At 35.2% G+C, this 14,325-nt stretch overlaps 1 protein-coding gene across 8 annotated transcripts in view; it reads right to left on the bottom strand.

Moving 5' to 3' along the window:
* STARD3 (StAR related lipid transfer domain containing 3) overlaps positions 1-14,325 on the bottom strand; it is a 43,202-nt gene that overhangs the window by 3,448 nt on the left and 25,429 nt on the right. For all 8 annotated transcript variants that reach the window (XM_087945739.1, XM_087945734.1, XM_026679714.2 and 5 more), the window contains 4 exons: positions 5,593-5,655; positions 4,949-5,044; positions 2,311-2,390; positions 2,120-2,224 (listed from right to left, as the gene is read on the bottom strand). In XM_087945739.1, the coding sequence (XP_087801865.1) occupies positions 2,120-2,224; positions 2,311-2,390; positions 4,949-5,044; positions 5,593-5,655 (344 nt within the window). The remainder of the gene's footprint in view (positions 1-2,119; positions 2,225-2,310; positions 2,391-4,948; positions 5,045-5,592; positions 5,656-14,325) is intronic.

Here is a 14,325-nt window from a genome sequence, read left to right as displayed (position 1 = left end):
GGAACAGTGCCAATTTGCATTGGTTACGCCATGCCAATGCATTTATAACTAAAGCATTATTACAGAGTTGTCCATAAGTCCCAGTGTCCTTTCAACCAAATGAATCTGGACCCCATGATTGCTTAGACTTCTCACCATGAAAGATGCCCTTCAAGGCATATCCCACAAATTTAAATACTGAGAAAAAAATGAGTGAAAAGATGCCAGTTCTTTTCTGTTTGATGTCTTGACAACAGATGCAAAAAACTAGGTTTTGTTTTTTAACTGAGCATTTTGAATACCAGAAACTCAATTTCCTTGAACAGGAAAAAGATACATAACACTTGATAATCTACCTTGACATGTGAAATGAACACAGTCTCTCTCATATATCTTTCCAATTGCTACGCAAATTCTGAGTTAAAGGCCAATGATGTTTTAATGTTATTACTTAGAAAAATAAAGGTGGTGAACAAAGACACCCTGACTGGTTACCCGAGGCAGAAGGCAATGACAACAAAGAGGCCTTGTTGGAAACTACTCACAACTGGAGTTTGCTCATCACAAGACATTATCTACTAATTGCCCAGAAAATGCTTTTATGTAGGAAGCTCTGAAGTGCACCGTCCCAGGGGGTGGCTTCTGCATTAAAGTCAGAAGGTGTATCTTATTCATGCAGCCTTCATTACAGGCACACATGAAAGACCATAGAAACTATTCTGAAGGATGAGTGTTCCATTTGTTTTACCACAAGGAACTCTATAGACTGCTGATCTAAAAGTCTGAATTCCTGCTGATAAAAGAAAAACTCCAAATTTCTATTAGGAAATAGAAGCAGGAAGCAGAAAACTGAATACTTTGCCTTTTCTCTAAATCTGGCCAAGACCACCATTGTAGCAAGTTTCAGTTAACTATATAAATGGAACAGGGTATCTGAGTAAGAAAGGTCTACAGCTATCCTGAATGTCTATTTTAAAAATTCCTTTTCGCTTTGAATAAAAAAACATGAGTCCAACTATCTTTCAGAATTTTTGGAAAATATTTGGAATGGGAATTTTGGTCTTTGTTTTTAGAAATACTTTTCACATATATTACTTACAATTTGAAAAGTATAAAACACAACATGAGACAAGTAAAAAATGGTATAAATATTTGGGACAGCATGGCTGATTAGTTACTAACACAGGTAGTTCTCAACTTGCGATCACAATTGACCCCAAAACTTCTGTTGCTAAATGAGAAATTTATTAAGGGAGTTTTGCCCCATTTTACGACCTTTCTTGTCATGCTTGCTAAATGAATCACTGCAGTTGATAAGTCAGTAACTAAGTTGTTAAATGAACCTAGCTTCCCCGTTGACTTTGCTTGTAAAATGATTGCAACAGGGGTTCACATGACCTTGGGACACAGCTATAGTCATAAACAGGAACTAGTTGCCAAGCATCTGAATTTTGTTCACATGACCATGAGGATACTGCAAAGGTCGTAATTGTGAAAACCAGTCATAAATCATTTTCAGTGCCACCGTAACTTTTAACAGTCACTAAACGAACTGGAAGTCATCTCTCTCTCTCCCTCTCCCTCTCCCCCACTCCCTCCCTCTGTCCCTCTCCTAATGGGTTTATGTTGTAAGCTGCTCAGAGTAGCTTTGAAATGAAATGGGCAGCAAATAAATTTATAAATAAGAAAGAAAGAAAGAAAGAAAGAAAGAAAGAAAGAAAGAAAGAAAGAAAGAAAGAAAGAAAGAAAGAAAGAAAGAAAGAAAGAAAGAAAGAAAGAAAGAAAGAAAGAAAGAAAGAAAGAAAGAAAGAGACTTGACTTATGCTTGGGGAGTCCCAAGTATTTATAAGTACTACCATACAATTCTGCTTACATCCAAGAATATTCCTAAAGTATTTACAATTCTTATCAAATGAACAATAAATTATTTCCTCTCACTGCTGCTGAACGTCAAAAGCAAACTAATTGCTCAGAAAAGGCGGCTTTATAGGAAGCTCTTTACTGTATTTTTTTTTTCATTGCCAATGCAGACAGTAACTAAAAGCTTTATAATTAAAACAATATTTTTCCCTACTCTTTTCTACCTGTCTATTGGAAAAAGCTTCCAGGATGATATAGGACAACAATATGATTTTCATACCTGACATATTTGGAAGTTGGAGGGCGCAAGCTGTGAATTGTTGCCATTCCTGATGAAATGTACCGGTCTCTTCTTCTCTCAATCCGACGCACATTCACAAAATCTCTTGATTTGTAAAGAGAGCACATATGAAACATCAGTTCACTGAAATGAAATGGATAGTGAAAAATACAGTTTGAATTAGAACTTACCTAGGAGAGACAACACCAGCTGCGGCACCAGCTGCCACATCATAGGATACAGTTGTGTTATCATCAATCCGTTCCAAGATCTGGTAAGAAAACAGAAGGTTTTCCCACTTCTGCCAACATAAGCTAGTTTAGAAAATTTCCTTGGCATGATTTCTTTGTAAACCACCTTTGACTTGTGAAGAAATCAGAACAATGATGATTAATTTCAGATATGTTCACAAAATTAACTTCCATATTTACACTGAGTAAAACAATATCACTGACTGGTATTGTAAACATTCATATATTTAATCTGGTAACAGAATAAATTCTGAATCAATATATTTGAAGAGCACAAGACAAAGGAAAAACATTAAGCTTTGTCATTAAATAAAGCAGAAAAATACTTGCTGTTGGCAGAAACCAATGGATAGAAAATGAAAACTAAGTAGCAAATCCTGGGTAACTCTGTAGCATTTCAAAGATCCTCTTATTTTATAAATAGTATAAATATTTATTCTATTTATTTTTAAAATTATACATTATGCATTAATTCAATGGGGGATCTGTGTTTTTAAGCCTTTCGATCCTAATGCTCAGGCGAGTGGCATCAAAAGTGTCTTTAGTGTAGTCTTCCGGTTTGAGTCTCTTCGGCGACAGACCGAAATCCGTGATTGTGCACAGTTTCGATCTGTGCTCGCCGCAAGAGCACTCCGAGCCGGCTGATTTCGGGGCTAAGCCACCCCGTAGAGGTGGTGAAGAAGGGGGAGATTGCCAGCAGGGTCGAGGAGAGCCGCATCTCTCTTCCCCAGCTGGCCATTACTCCCTTTCCCGAAGGCGGTTGCAGCGGTGGTCAGAAATGGCCACCTCAAAGAAGAACTGAACTGGAAAAGAATGTGCAGGAGGAAGATAAGAAGAGAAAGTTTTGGTTGACCGGGTTAAACCGAAAAAGCAATAACGTAAGGTACCCTGGAATTAAAATTAAATAACATTGTTCCCAAAGAAGATTTTGAAGCTGAGAAGGAGAGAGAGAAGGGAAAGGATTAGTTTTTTTTTCTTCCCTTCCTTATACTGACAGCTAAGAGACTTAAGCAAGAAATTGAAAAAAATCCACTTTGACATTAATAGGCATCTAAGCTGAAAATAAAAGTCAAAGGGATAATAAAGATTTCTGGATATTTAAAAGTTTTTAAAAGCAGGAAAGGAGAAAAAAAAAGAATAAAAGGGCAGAATCTGGAAAAATGGAGGAGACTGCCTGGAACTAAGGAATGGAACTGTAACTAAAAGGAACTTACAGTGCAATTTTAACAAGATTCCTCAAAGATACATTTTAACTGAAACTTGGTAACAAAATAATAGAACCCCAGGAAGAGAAAGTGGAAAAAAGAAGCAAGAAGAAACAGCCCTGGATTATTTGGATTACTTGGTGATTTTTGGTTTTTGCATCTAGATGATTAAAATTAACTGGGTGGTTGTTTAAAAGTCTTTAAAATGGTATCACTCTTAGAAGAACTGAAAATGGAACTTAAAAAATGGAAAGAAGATGCACAAGAAGGGAGAGGTTCTTTTGGCTTCGTATTTCAATTCTTAGAAATGGAGATCTGGAACTATGAGAAACAACAAGAAACGCTTGCAGAACAAGAAGATTGGGACAAAGAAGAAGCCATCTTTAATGATCAAATAATTTTAAGTGGGGGGAAAAAGAAAAGGGGGGAAAGAGAGTGAAAGGTTTAAGACTAGAAAAAAACAACCAAAAAGAAGAACAATTTGAAAGATAAGTATAATATTAGAAAGCAACAGAAGAGGGGATTACAGATGAGAGAGTTAGAAGTAGAGAGATGAGGGGGTAAAAAAGGGAGGGAGAAGAAGAGGGGGAAGAAAGCAAGGAAAAGAAGTTGTAAAAGACAGAAATAAGAAATAGAGAAACAGGGAAAAGATATAAGGATTGTAACCATAAGCTTGTTTAGAGATAATGGGTGAAAATTTAATTGTAAAAGGGATTCTGCAAAGGTACATAAGATAGCATTGTTATATTACAAACAGAAATAATTTTAGAAAATATGACTAAAATGATGGATAAATATTTACTGTTATGTAATGGAATGTTTGTTAATAAATGAATTAAAGTGATTGAGAGAATTAAATGGGAACATTTTAATTATTAGTAATGATTTATATAAAATATGTGAGAAATATGGGAAAAAAAAGAATTAACTATGGAAAGTTTATAAGTGTTCCCAAGGAAGTATGATATTTAATTGAAAAGAAATGTTAAAGATGTTAAGATTTTAATGAATATTAATGATAGAATTGAATTGGAATGGAATGTGTGTTTTATTTAAATATATATATAATTTTTTCTTTTTAAGAATATAGTGTGTATTTTAAGAAAAGTGTCTTTAGCAAACAAAAGGATGAGTAAGTATGCTGAATTCTGATTTATAACTATTGAAAAGAAAATAACGTAAGAAACCCAACAGTTTAGAAATCACCCTTCTACCTCTCTCTGTCATTTCCTGAAGATAACAGTTCATAGCAGGAAGAGCCACATATGTATATACATAATTTTAGCTTGGGGTATTAGAGAGATAAGAATAATCAATACTACAAATAATGTTAGTGATAAGTGAAGAATAGCTTTCTGTCTGGAAAGACTTACGTGGCATGCTAGCAAAGTTTTATTCCATAAGACCATCTTCTCTGGTTGGAGAATCAGCTCCTGGTATACTAACTCAGCTGGACATTGCAGAATAGCCTGCAAATGAGGGACACAGGTTACATTACAGAGCCTCTTCCCCGAGAAACAGTTGTAACAAGGGTAACTAACATTAACCAGTCAATGGAAATTGAAGGATGAGCTTAAACACCCCAACACCTCATTTAATGGCATATTCTCAACACTAACTAAAGCAATAATTAAAACAAATATTCATTTGAGAATACTGTGATGCTCAGATGTTGTTGGGTTCCAATTCCCTATCATCCCTAACTGATAGTCATGTCAGCCAGGTCTGATGGGAATTGAAATGCATCCATATCCCAATTTAAAAACTGTCAAACAAAGAACATCACTGGGAGAAGTGCTGGGAAGAATGGAATACCAGCTAGACACAAAAAATAAATATGTATAGCACAGGGTGGCAAGAAATCACCCCATAGTAATTTCCCCTCCAGCTACTCAAAAAGCATCCCTTTCAAAACATGGATTGTGTTTGCCCATCTCTACTCCCTCCATTTTCAACAAAAGGTGTAGGAAAGGAAAGATGTCTGGGAAGCTTGGAAGGAAGCTGAAAGGCACCTTACCTTTAGGACGAAAACCTTGCCATAGAATGGCATTTCGAGAAAATGAATTGTATCCCCAAAGTCCTGCACAAGAAGTATTAAAGTCACAAGAGTTCAACATTTGTTCTTTTACTGTCTTATGAAAGACATAAGACATAAGACATAAGAATTTATTTGTCATTACACTCGCAAGCGGGTGCAACGAAATGAGGTGCTCTTCCACAAAATAAAAACTGGACAAACACCACTAAAAAGAAAAAAATTAAACTAAACACAACCAACCATACAATCATCTCTATGCAATTTAAAAATGTAAATACCCCATTACTCTCAGCCATTTAATTCCACAAAAATCTTATGACCCTGCATTCAAACTCAAAACTGCACTTGGATAAAAACTGTTCTTAAATCTGGTCGTCCTTGTTCTTAATACCCTAAATCTCCTTCTCGATGGTAATAGTTCAAAGAGCTGATGTCCTGGATGAGAGGAGTCATTCAATATATTAAGTATCTTCCTCTTACGTCTATTCCTATACAGTTCTTCCAAAGAGGGAGTGAGCAGCCAATGATGTTTTGGGCCGTCTTGATCACCCTCTGAATTGCCTTTTCTCTGCCACTGTGCAGCTCGAGAACCATACACAGAGACAGTAGGATAATATACTCTCAATTGAACTCCGATAGAAGGTAGTCAGTAGACTCTCAGCCAGTTGTTGTTTCCTAAGAATCCTTAGTAAATACAACCGTTGTTGTGCCTTCTTAATTAAAGCAGCGGTGTTTGCACTCCAGGTCAGGTTATTTGTAATGATGGTCCCAGAAACTTACATTCAACCACCTGTTCCACACGAACTCCCTCTATATACAGTGGCTGAATGTCTGCTCTTTTTTCCTATAGTCCACTATAACCTCCTTGGTCTTCTTAATATTAAATAGAAGATTATTATTTTTGCACCAGCGGGATAGCTGTAATACCTCATCCCGATATGCAGACTCATCATCCCCAGAAATAAGTCCTACAAGCGTAGTATCGTCTGCAAATTTCCAGCATTGCAGCAGTGCCCCCACATCCACCACTTTTTATTAACTGGGGTGGCCCCAAGGTTAAATAGCAGGCAATCCTATAGTAGCTTGTCTATCTGATTCACCAGCCGCCAGCCTAACAACTTCCACTGCTTCTATAAATTATCTAGTCCAGCAAGCACCCAGGACAGTTACTCCAGTTGAGAGTGAAGCCACCAAGAAGCCTCTTAGTAATATGCCCTGGCTGGCCTGATTTGGCACAGTTGGACTACTTAAGACAGTACTCTTGGTTAATCTCAGAGGCTATAGTGGTTCAACAGAAGTTTAAAAAAAAGACAGGGACTAGGTGTAACTATTTAAACTATGACTTAGTGAATATAAAATGCCAGGGTTTTGAGAAGTAAAAAAAAAAAAAACAGATCAAAATAAATCACTTTAGAATTTTTTCCACTTCTAATATAACATATAAGTTCTACAAGTCAATTAAAAAACAAGCTGAAATCTTTCAGGTGAAAAAAACAATAAACTTACAAATTTGTGGTTGCGTAAGTGTGTATACCCTTTAAATTAACACTTTGTTGAAACACGTTTTGATTTTATGACAGCATTCAGTCATAATTGACAGCATTCTGCAGTAGGAGCCCATCAGCATGGCACATCTTACCTTGGGAATCTTTACCCACTCTTCCTTGAAAAAGTTCCAAATCTGTTAGATTGCAAGGGCATCTCCTGTGCACAGCCCTCTTCAGATCCCCTACAGATTTTCAATTGGATTCAGATCTGGGCTCTGGCTGGACTATTCCAAAACTTTAGTTTTCTTCTAGTGAAGCCAGTTTTGTTGATTTGGAGATACTCTTTGACTCATTGTAAAGGTGATGTTTCTCTTCGTCTTCAGCATTTTAGCAAAAGCCTGAAGGCTCTGCTACCACCTTCATGCTTCACTGTGTGGTATGGTGTATTATTGGTAGTGCAGTGTTGTTTTTTGCACCAAACATACTTTTTGGAACTATGGACATAAAATTCACAGCCTTGGTCTCCTCAGACCATAACACATTTTCCCACATGCTTTTGTCAGACTTAATGTACTGTAGCTTTGGAAAATATAGCCAGGCTTGGATATTTTTCTTTGTAAGAAAAGGCTTCTGTCTTGCCACCCCACAACCCAGACATATGACAAATATGGGAGATGGTTGTCATATGTATTACACAACCAATCCTTGTCAGAAATTCCTGCAGCTCCTTTAATCCTGGCTCTAGTAGGTCTCTTGGCAGCGCTTCAGACTAGTTTTCTTCAATTTTGGAGGGACATCCAGTTCTTGGTAACATCACTGTTGTGTCATATTTTTTCCACTTGTTGATGACAATCTTCACTGTGTCCCATGGTCTATTGAATGCCTGGATTTTTTTTTGAACTCTTGTCCTGACTGATACCATCCAATAAGAAAATCTCTTCAATCTATTGTAATTGGAGGGTATGGTTCTGGCTGTAAGAGGCAACTGAGTAAATTCAGAAAAATCCTAGCAGAACAGCTAAACCTTATATGGGCTTGATCGGAGCAATTTTAATTGATGACAGATGTGTATTGACTACTATTTAATATCTGTTTGAATAGTGGTTAATTCTAAACACAGCCACATCCCTACTTATAAAAAGGCATATAAAAACATATTTTATAAGTTTTTTAGGTTTTTTTCCTCCTCAAAGACTTCAGTGTGTTTGGGGCGGAGCTGGCGTTGCGACGATACGGCATGCGATCTTGGAGGTCTGAGATCGCTGCCGATATCTTTGCTCCTGGACGGTCCAAGTGGATCTAAACCATCCCAAAGAGACGGTGAATGTAAAGAGCGCATCCTGTTGATCCCAGGGATATCACAAAGTCCCTGGTAGATCCAGGAGAAGCTCTTTTTGCCAGCGGCAAAGAGACAGCCATTAATGCTGCTGAAGTTGGCACAGCTCCGAAATGAAAGAGAACAAAAGAGAAAGTGTGCCGGTTTGGTGAGAACTTTTCTTAAGAAAAGTTCTAAAGATTTTCTTTCTAAAGATTTGAGAGGACACCCTAAGGGAAAGAAAGAATCTGTAAAAGTTTTTTGACAGAAGTGAATAAGCGGCGATTTTAAACAGGAATGTCAAAGTAATATTTTTATTTTTTTCTTATTGCTGATGATCCTATATTTCGAAACTGGACTGGTTTTTTCCTTTTTTTATCTACTCTTTTCTTTCCCGTTTTTGATTTTATAATATATTAAGCCACAGACTCCCTTTTAGTCTTTTTTTTTAAAAAAATATTTTCTTCCTTTTTAAACTAATTCTTATTATACTCTGCCGGAAAAGGAGGGGGAAAGTGAAAGCTAAAGAAACTTTTTAACACTGCCAACTAGAGGCTTGAAAATACTCTACTTTTCCTTTGACCAGACAAAGCTGAGAAAGAATTGAGACTTTTTTTCAAGGACACTGCCTGTTTGATAAGATAGAGGGAAGAGCATGGGAGAGTATTATTGCAGGTGCTCTTCTGGGTTTCTATCAACAGCTGGAGTCTGGTGTTGAAACCTAGGGGGAAAAAAGGTGATAAGTTTTTGGAGAAGAGAGTTATAATAAGAGCCTTGGATAATTAAACAAAGTGCAGTGTGCTCTTCTTACTTTTTCTAAGTTGTGCTATCCCCCCTCACCAGCTTTATTTTATTTCATTTTATCTTTTTTTTTTTTTTTTGCAATAGCTATTTGGATCTTTGGCTTTGTTGGAGCTTGTCTTTGTTTTTCTTTTGTTTTTCTTTGGAAGTCCAATCTCTACGCTTGCTTTTTATTTTAAAGGGAAAGCTTTAGTATTAATGTTTCCTTTTTTTTAAGGGAATAGCCTTTTTTTCTCCTTTCCTGGTATTTTTGTTTTTTCATCTACCTTTCTGGTTGATTTTTATGCACTTTTCTATTTGAGACCTCTCAATTGGATTAAGGTGTTGAAGAACCTGAAGAATTTTTCCTTTCCTTTTCTTTTTTTCCAAGCCTTTTTCTTCATCTAACCTCCGATTGGATTAAGGTATACAAGAACCTGAAGAAATTTTGTCCTCCCTTTTTTTCTTCTTCTTTTTTTATCATTACTTTTTGGCTTTTTTTTTCTACTATTTTTATTTCGAACTACAATTGGTTATTTCACAATTGGATTAAGGTTTAGAAGAACCTGAAGATTTTGAATTGCTTAAAATGAGTAGGAAACTAACAGCTCCTGGTTCTTCAACTTCTACTTTCTCCTCTCCACCATCTGGAGGACAATGTTCAATACAGACAATGTTAAAGCAAGAAAAAGAACAAGAAAAAGTGACTCTGCAGATGATTATGCAAGGAATTCAAAATATTCAAGCAAGATCAGAGAATATTGAAAAGAGAATAGAGAACATTGACCAAAGAACAGAGAACATTGACCAAAGAACAGGGAAAACCGATGAAAAAGTGGAGAACATCCAACAAATGATGTTGAAGTATGATGAGAGATTCCAAAAAATTGAAGAAGATAAACAAAGAGACAAGAAGATTGGAGATATTGATAATAGATTAACGGTGGTTGAACAAGATAAAAGTGGTATGTTGAGATGGGAGATGGATAGATCAGAATTCTATCTTAGATTCCAAAACGTAGAGGAAGAAAAAGGACAAAACTTAGCTGAGATAATGATAGAAATACTGGCTGAAGCTTTGGAAATAACTCAGGAGAAGATGATGGAGGGAATAGATGAGGTTTATTGAGTTTCCACAAGAAATAGCTTACCAAGAGAAGTTCACATTAGATTTACAAAGAAAGCCATTAAAATGCAAATATTGCAAGTGGCAAAAGAGAAAACATTGAAATATAAAGACAAGGAGATTGTGGTCTTGAAACAAATACCCAGAAGAGTGAGAGAGATGAGAAGAGAATACCGATTCCTGACTAAAATGCTACTTTAAAAAGAGGTGAATTATAGATGGCTGATTCCAGAAGGTTTAATGGTCACATGGCAAGAACAGAGACATAGAATTGACTCAATTGAGAAAGCGGAATTATTTTATGCAGAATTTTTTGGAGGGAAAGAGAAAGAGGCAGAAAAAGAAATCTCACTAATTGAATTCCAAGAGGACTGCCAAATGGCGACTGAAAAAGAAGAAGGTGCAGTAGGTGGAAAGGTGAAAGCCAAAGAACAACGTGAACCAAGATCTACGAGAGCTGCTAAACCTAACTACAAAATATAACCATGGAAGAGAAAAAACTGATTACAATTAATATAAATAGACTTAACTCAGCCATTAAAAGAAGGAAAACCTTTCATAAATTAGAGAAATTAAAATTTGATATAATTTGTCTACAAGAAGTACATATTAAAAAACAATATGAACAATTGTTGATACAGCCAAAACTAGGGAAAATATTTACTTCCTTGACACAATGTAAGAAAAGAGGAGTGGTTTTATATATTAAAGAGACCATCCCAGCAAAATTGATTTATACCGATGATGACAGAAGAATACTAATGGTGGAAATAATGGATAATAATATGAAAACGCTCCTGATTGCAATCTATGCCCCGAATGACAAACAAGAAGAATTCTACAAAAAATTACATATGAAAAAAATTGAACTGGACTATGCAAATATAGTTATGATGAGAGATTTTATAATGGAATTGTAGACAATAAATTGGACTATACAGCACAGAAAACAATAAAGCAAAACAAAAAGACTCTCCCTAAATCTTTTTTTTTAAATGGTAGATGAAATAAACTTAAAAGATACATGGAGAGAAAGAAATGCTAAAACTAAACAATACACCTTCTATTCAAATAGACAATTATCATGGTCCAGAATAGATATGATATGGATGTCAACAGAATTAATACCTAACATTCAAGAAATAAATATTGAAACAAGTACTTGGGCAGATCACAATCCAATGACAATTAAATGGAAAGGACAAAAAAGAAGATCTAGATGGACGTTAAATAATACTATTTTAAAGGAAAAAGACTTCACACAGTGGATGGAGAAAGAATTGGCTTTTTTCTTTAGAGAAAACAAAAAAGAAGATACATCAATTCAGAATGTATGGAATACAATGAAGGCATATGTTAGAGGCTTGATAATAGACTATACAAGGAAAAGAAATACCATGAAAAGATTAGGCATTAGAGGATGAGTATAAAGGACTTGAAAAAGAGCTACAGAAAATGCCACAGAAAAAGGACATTAAGTTAAAAATGGATATAGTTAAACATAAAATGGGCCAAATAGAAAAAGAAGAATTAGCACAGAAAATTAGAGGTGCTAAACAGAACTACTTTGAAGATGCAAATAAACCAGGCAGATGGTTAGCATACAAATTGAGAAAGGAGAAAGAATCAAGGAAAATACTGCAATTAACAGATGACCAAGGCCAAGTTTGCTATGGTAGTAAAGAGAAGAAGAAAATCATTCGAGATTTCTATGGGAAACTATATATGCAAGAGAATATTGATGGGGAAAGAGTTAAACAGTACTTACAGAATGCTAATTTACCTCAGATACCTAAAGAGATTGAAACAATGTTAGAAAGCAATATAACGATGATGGAGTTAACTGAGGCACCCAAGAAGCAAAATAATGGAAAGGCACCAGGCCCAGATGGACTTCCGGCAGAATTTTACAAAACATTACAAGAATCGTTGAATCTTCCATTGCTAGAAGTTATGAAGTTATGTTAAAGAAGAAGATACCTAAATCATGGTCAGAAGCCTATATTACACTTATTCCAAAAGAGGAGGCCGATCCAATACAAATTAAGAACTATAGACCTATTTCTCTACTAAATGCAGATTATAAAATCTTTGCTTCAATATTGGCAGAAAGACTTTAAAAATATCTAAATAATTTTATTCATCCTGATCAAAATGGATTTCTGCCAAAGAGACAAAGATAATATGAGAGTAATCTTGGACACCTTGGAATACTACGAGGCACATCCTGAAAAACAAATGGCTCTGATATTTCTAGATGCACAGAAGGCATTTGATAATGTGAACTGGCGATTCATGTTATTACTGCTGGAACAGATGGGCTTTGCTAGAAAATTTATTCAAGCAATAGAAGCTATATATTATAAGCAAACGGCAAAGATAATGATAGAGGGAGAACTGACAGACTCTATCAATATAAGAAAAGGAAAAGACAAGGGTGCTCACTATCACCTTTGTTGTTTGTGTTAACTTTGGAAGTGCTAAACAGAAATATTAGAGATGAAAAGAATATAAAAGGAATTAAAATCAAAAAGGAAGAATTTAAGCTGCAAGCATTTGCGGATGATCTGGTTTTCATCTTACAAGACCCTCTAGAAACAGCACCAAAATTGATAGAAAAGATAGAGACATATGGAAAGGTGGCTGGTTTGAAAATAAATAAAGATAAGACAAAGATCTTGACAAAGAATATGCTATTAAGACAAAAGGAAGAACTGGCAGACCTATTGAAAATTCAGGTCATGAATAAGATCAAGTACTTGGGGATATATTTGACAGCAAGATGTAGTACACTAAAAGAGAATAATTATATTAAACTTAAACAGCAGATAGCGCTAGATCTGGCGAAATGGGAAAATTTACAACTGTCACTAATAGGGAGAATTTCAACAATCACGATGAATATATTACCCATAATTTTATATTTGTTTCAAACAATTCCAATTAGGCTTGGAAAAGATTACTTTGAAGATTTAAATAAAATTGGCAAGGTAAGAAAGCGAGAATAAAGTTAAAGATGCTAGAATTAGAGGAGGATTTGCTTTGCCCAATTGGGAGTTGTATTATCAAGCTACAAATCTGATGTGGGTTAAGGAATGGATAACACTAAGAAATACTAGATTGTTGCCATTAGAAGGACATGATTTGTTGTTGGGGTGGCATGCTTTTTTATGGTATAAAGGAACTAAAACACAGGGGCATTTTAGAAGACATTATTTATGGGAGTCTCTGTGGTTAAACTGGGAGAAGATTAAAAGACAATGTTATTTGAAAATTCCAGTCTGGCTATCGACTATTGAAGCATTTTCTTATCCTATAATATACAAAAAGGAACAAACAGTTAGATAATGGTGAAATATTGAATGAAAAGGGTGAACTCAAATCTGTACAAAAACTAGAGGAACAAGGTATAAAGATGAATTGGTTTTCATATGCGCAAATACATTCAAGGTATGATAAAGATTCTAAAATGGAAGGTTTCTATGATAAATTGACTGATTTAGATAAGATTTTGACAGGTACTGATGAAAAGGTGATTAAAAAATTGTATGGATATTTATTATAAATTAAATTAGAAGAAGAACAAGTTAAAGAAACTATGATTGCTTGGGGGAAGAATTTTGGATATGGGATTGATTTAGAGAAATGGCAAAAATTGTGGTCTCAAAATTATAAAATGACAATGTCAACAGCATATAAAGAAAATTTATATAAGATGTTTTACAGGTGGCATTTCCCCCCGACAAGAATAGCAAGAATGTTCAAGAATAAATCCGAAAAATGTTCAAAATGTCATCAGACACCTGGCTCATATTACCATATGTGGTGGACTTGTGCGGATGCTAAAAAATACTGGACTAAAATCCACACGTGGTTGGAAAAAATGACAAAAAAACATATAGACTTGAAACCAGAGGTATTTTTATTGGGAATTTTACCTGAAATATATAGTAAAGACTTGAAATATCTGATTGTAAATATATTAACAGCAGCTAGGATTGTAT

This window comes from Notechis scutatus, chromosome Z (assembly GCF_049901735.1).
Source record: "Notechis scutatus isolate UNSWTSFEM ecotype Mainland chromosome Z, rNotScu1.2, whole genome shotgun sequence".
Taxonomy (NCBI): domain Eukaryota; kingdom Metazoa; phylum Chordata; class Lepidosauria; order Squamata; family Elapidae; genus Notechis; species Notechis scutatus.
Note: the sequence above shows the minus strand (reverse complement) of the source record. Positions and strands in the feature narration are given on the sequence as shown.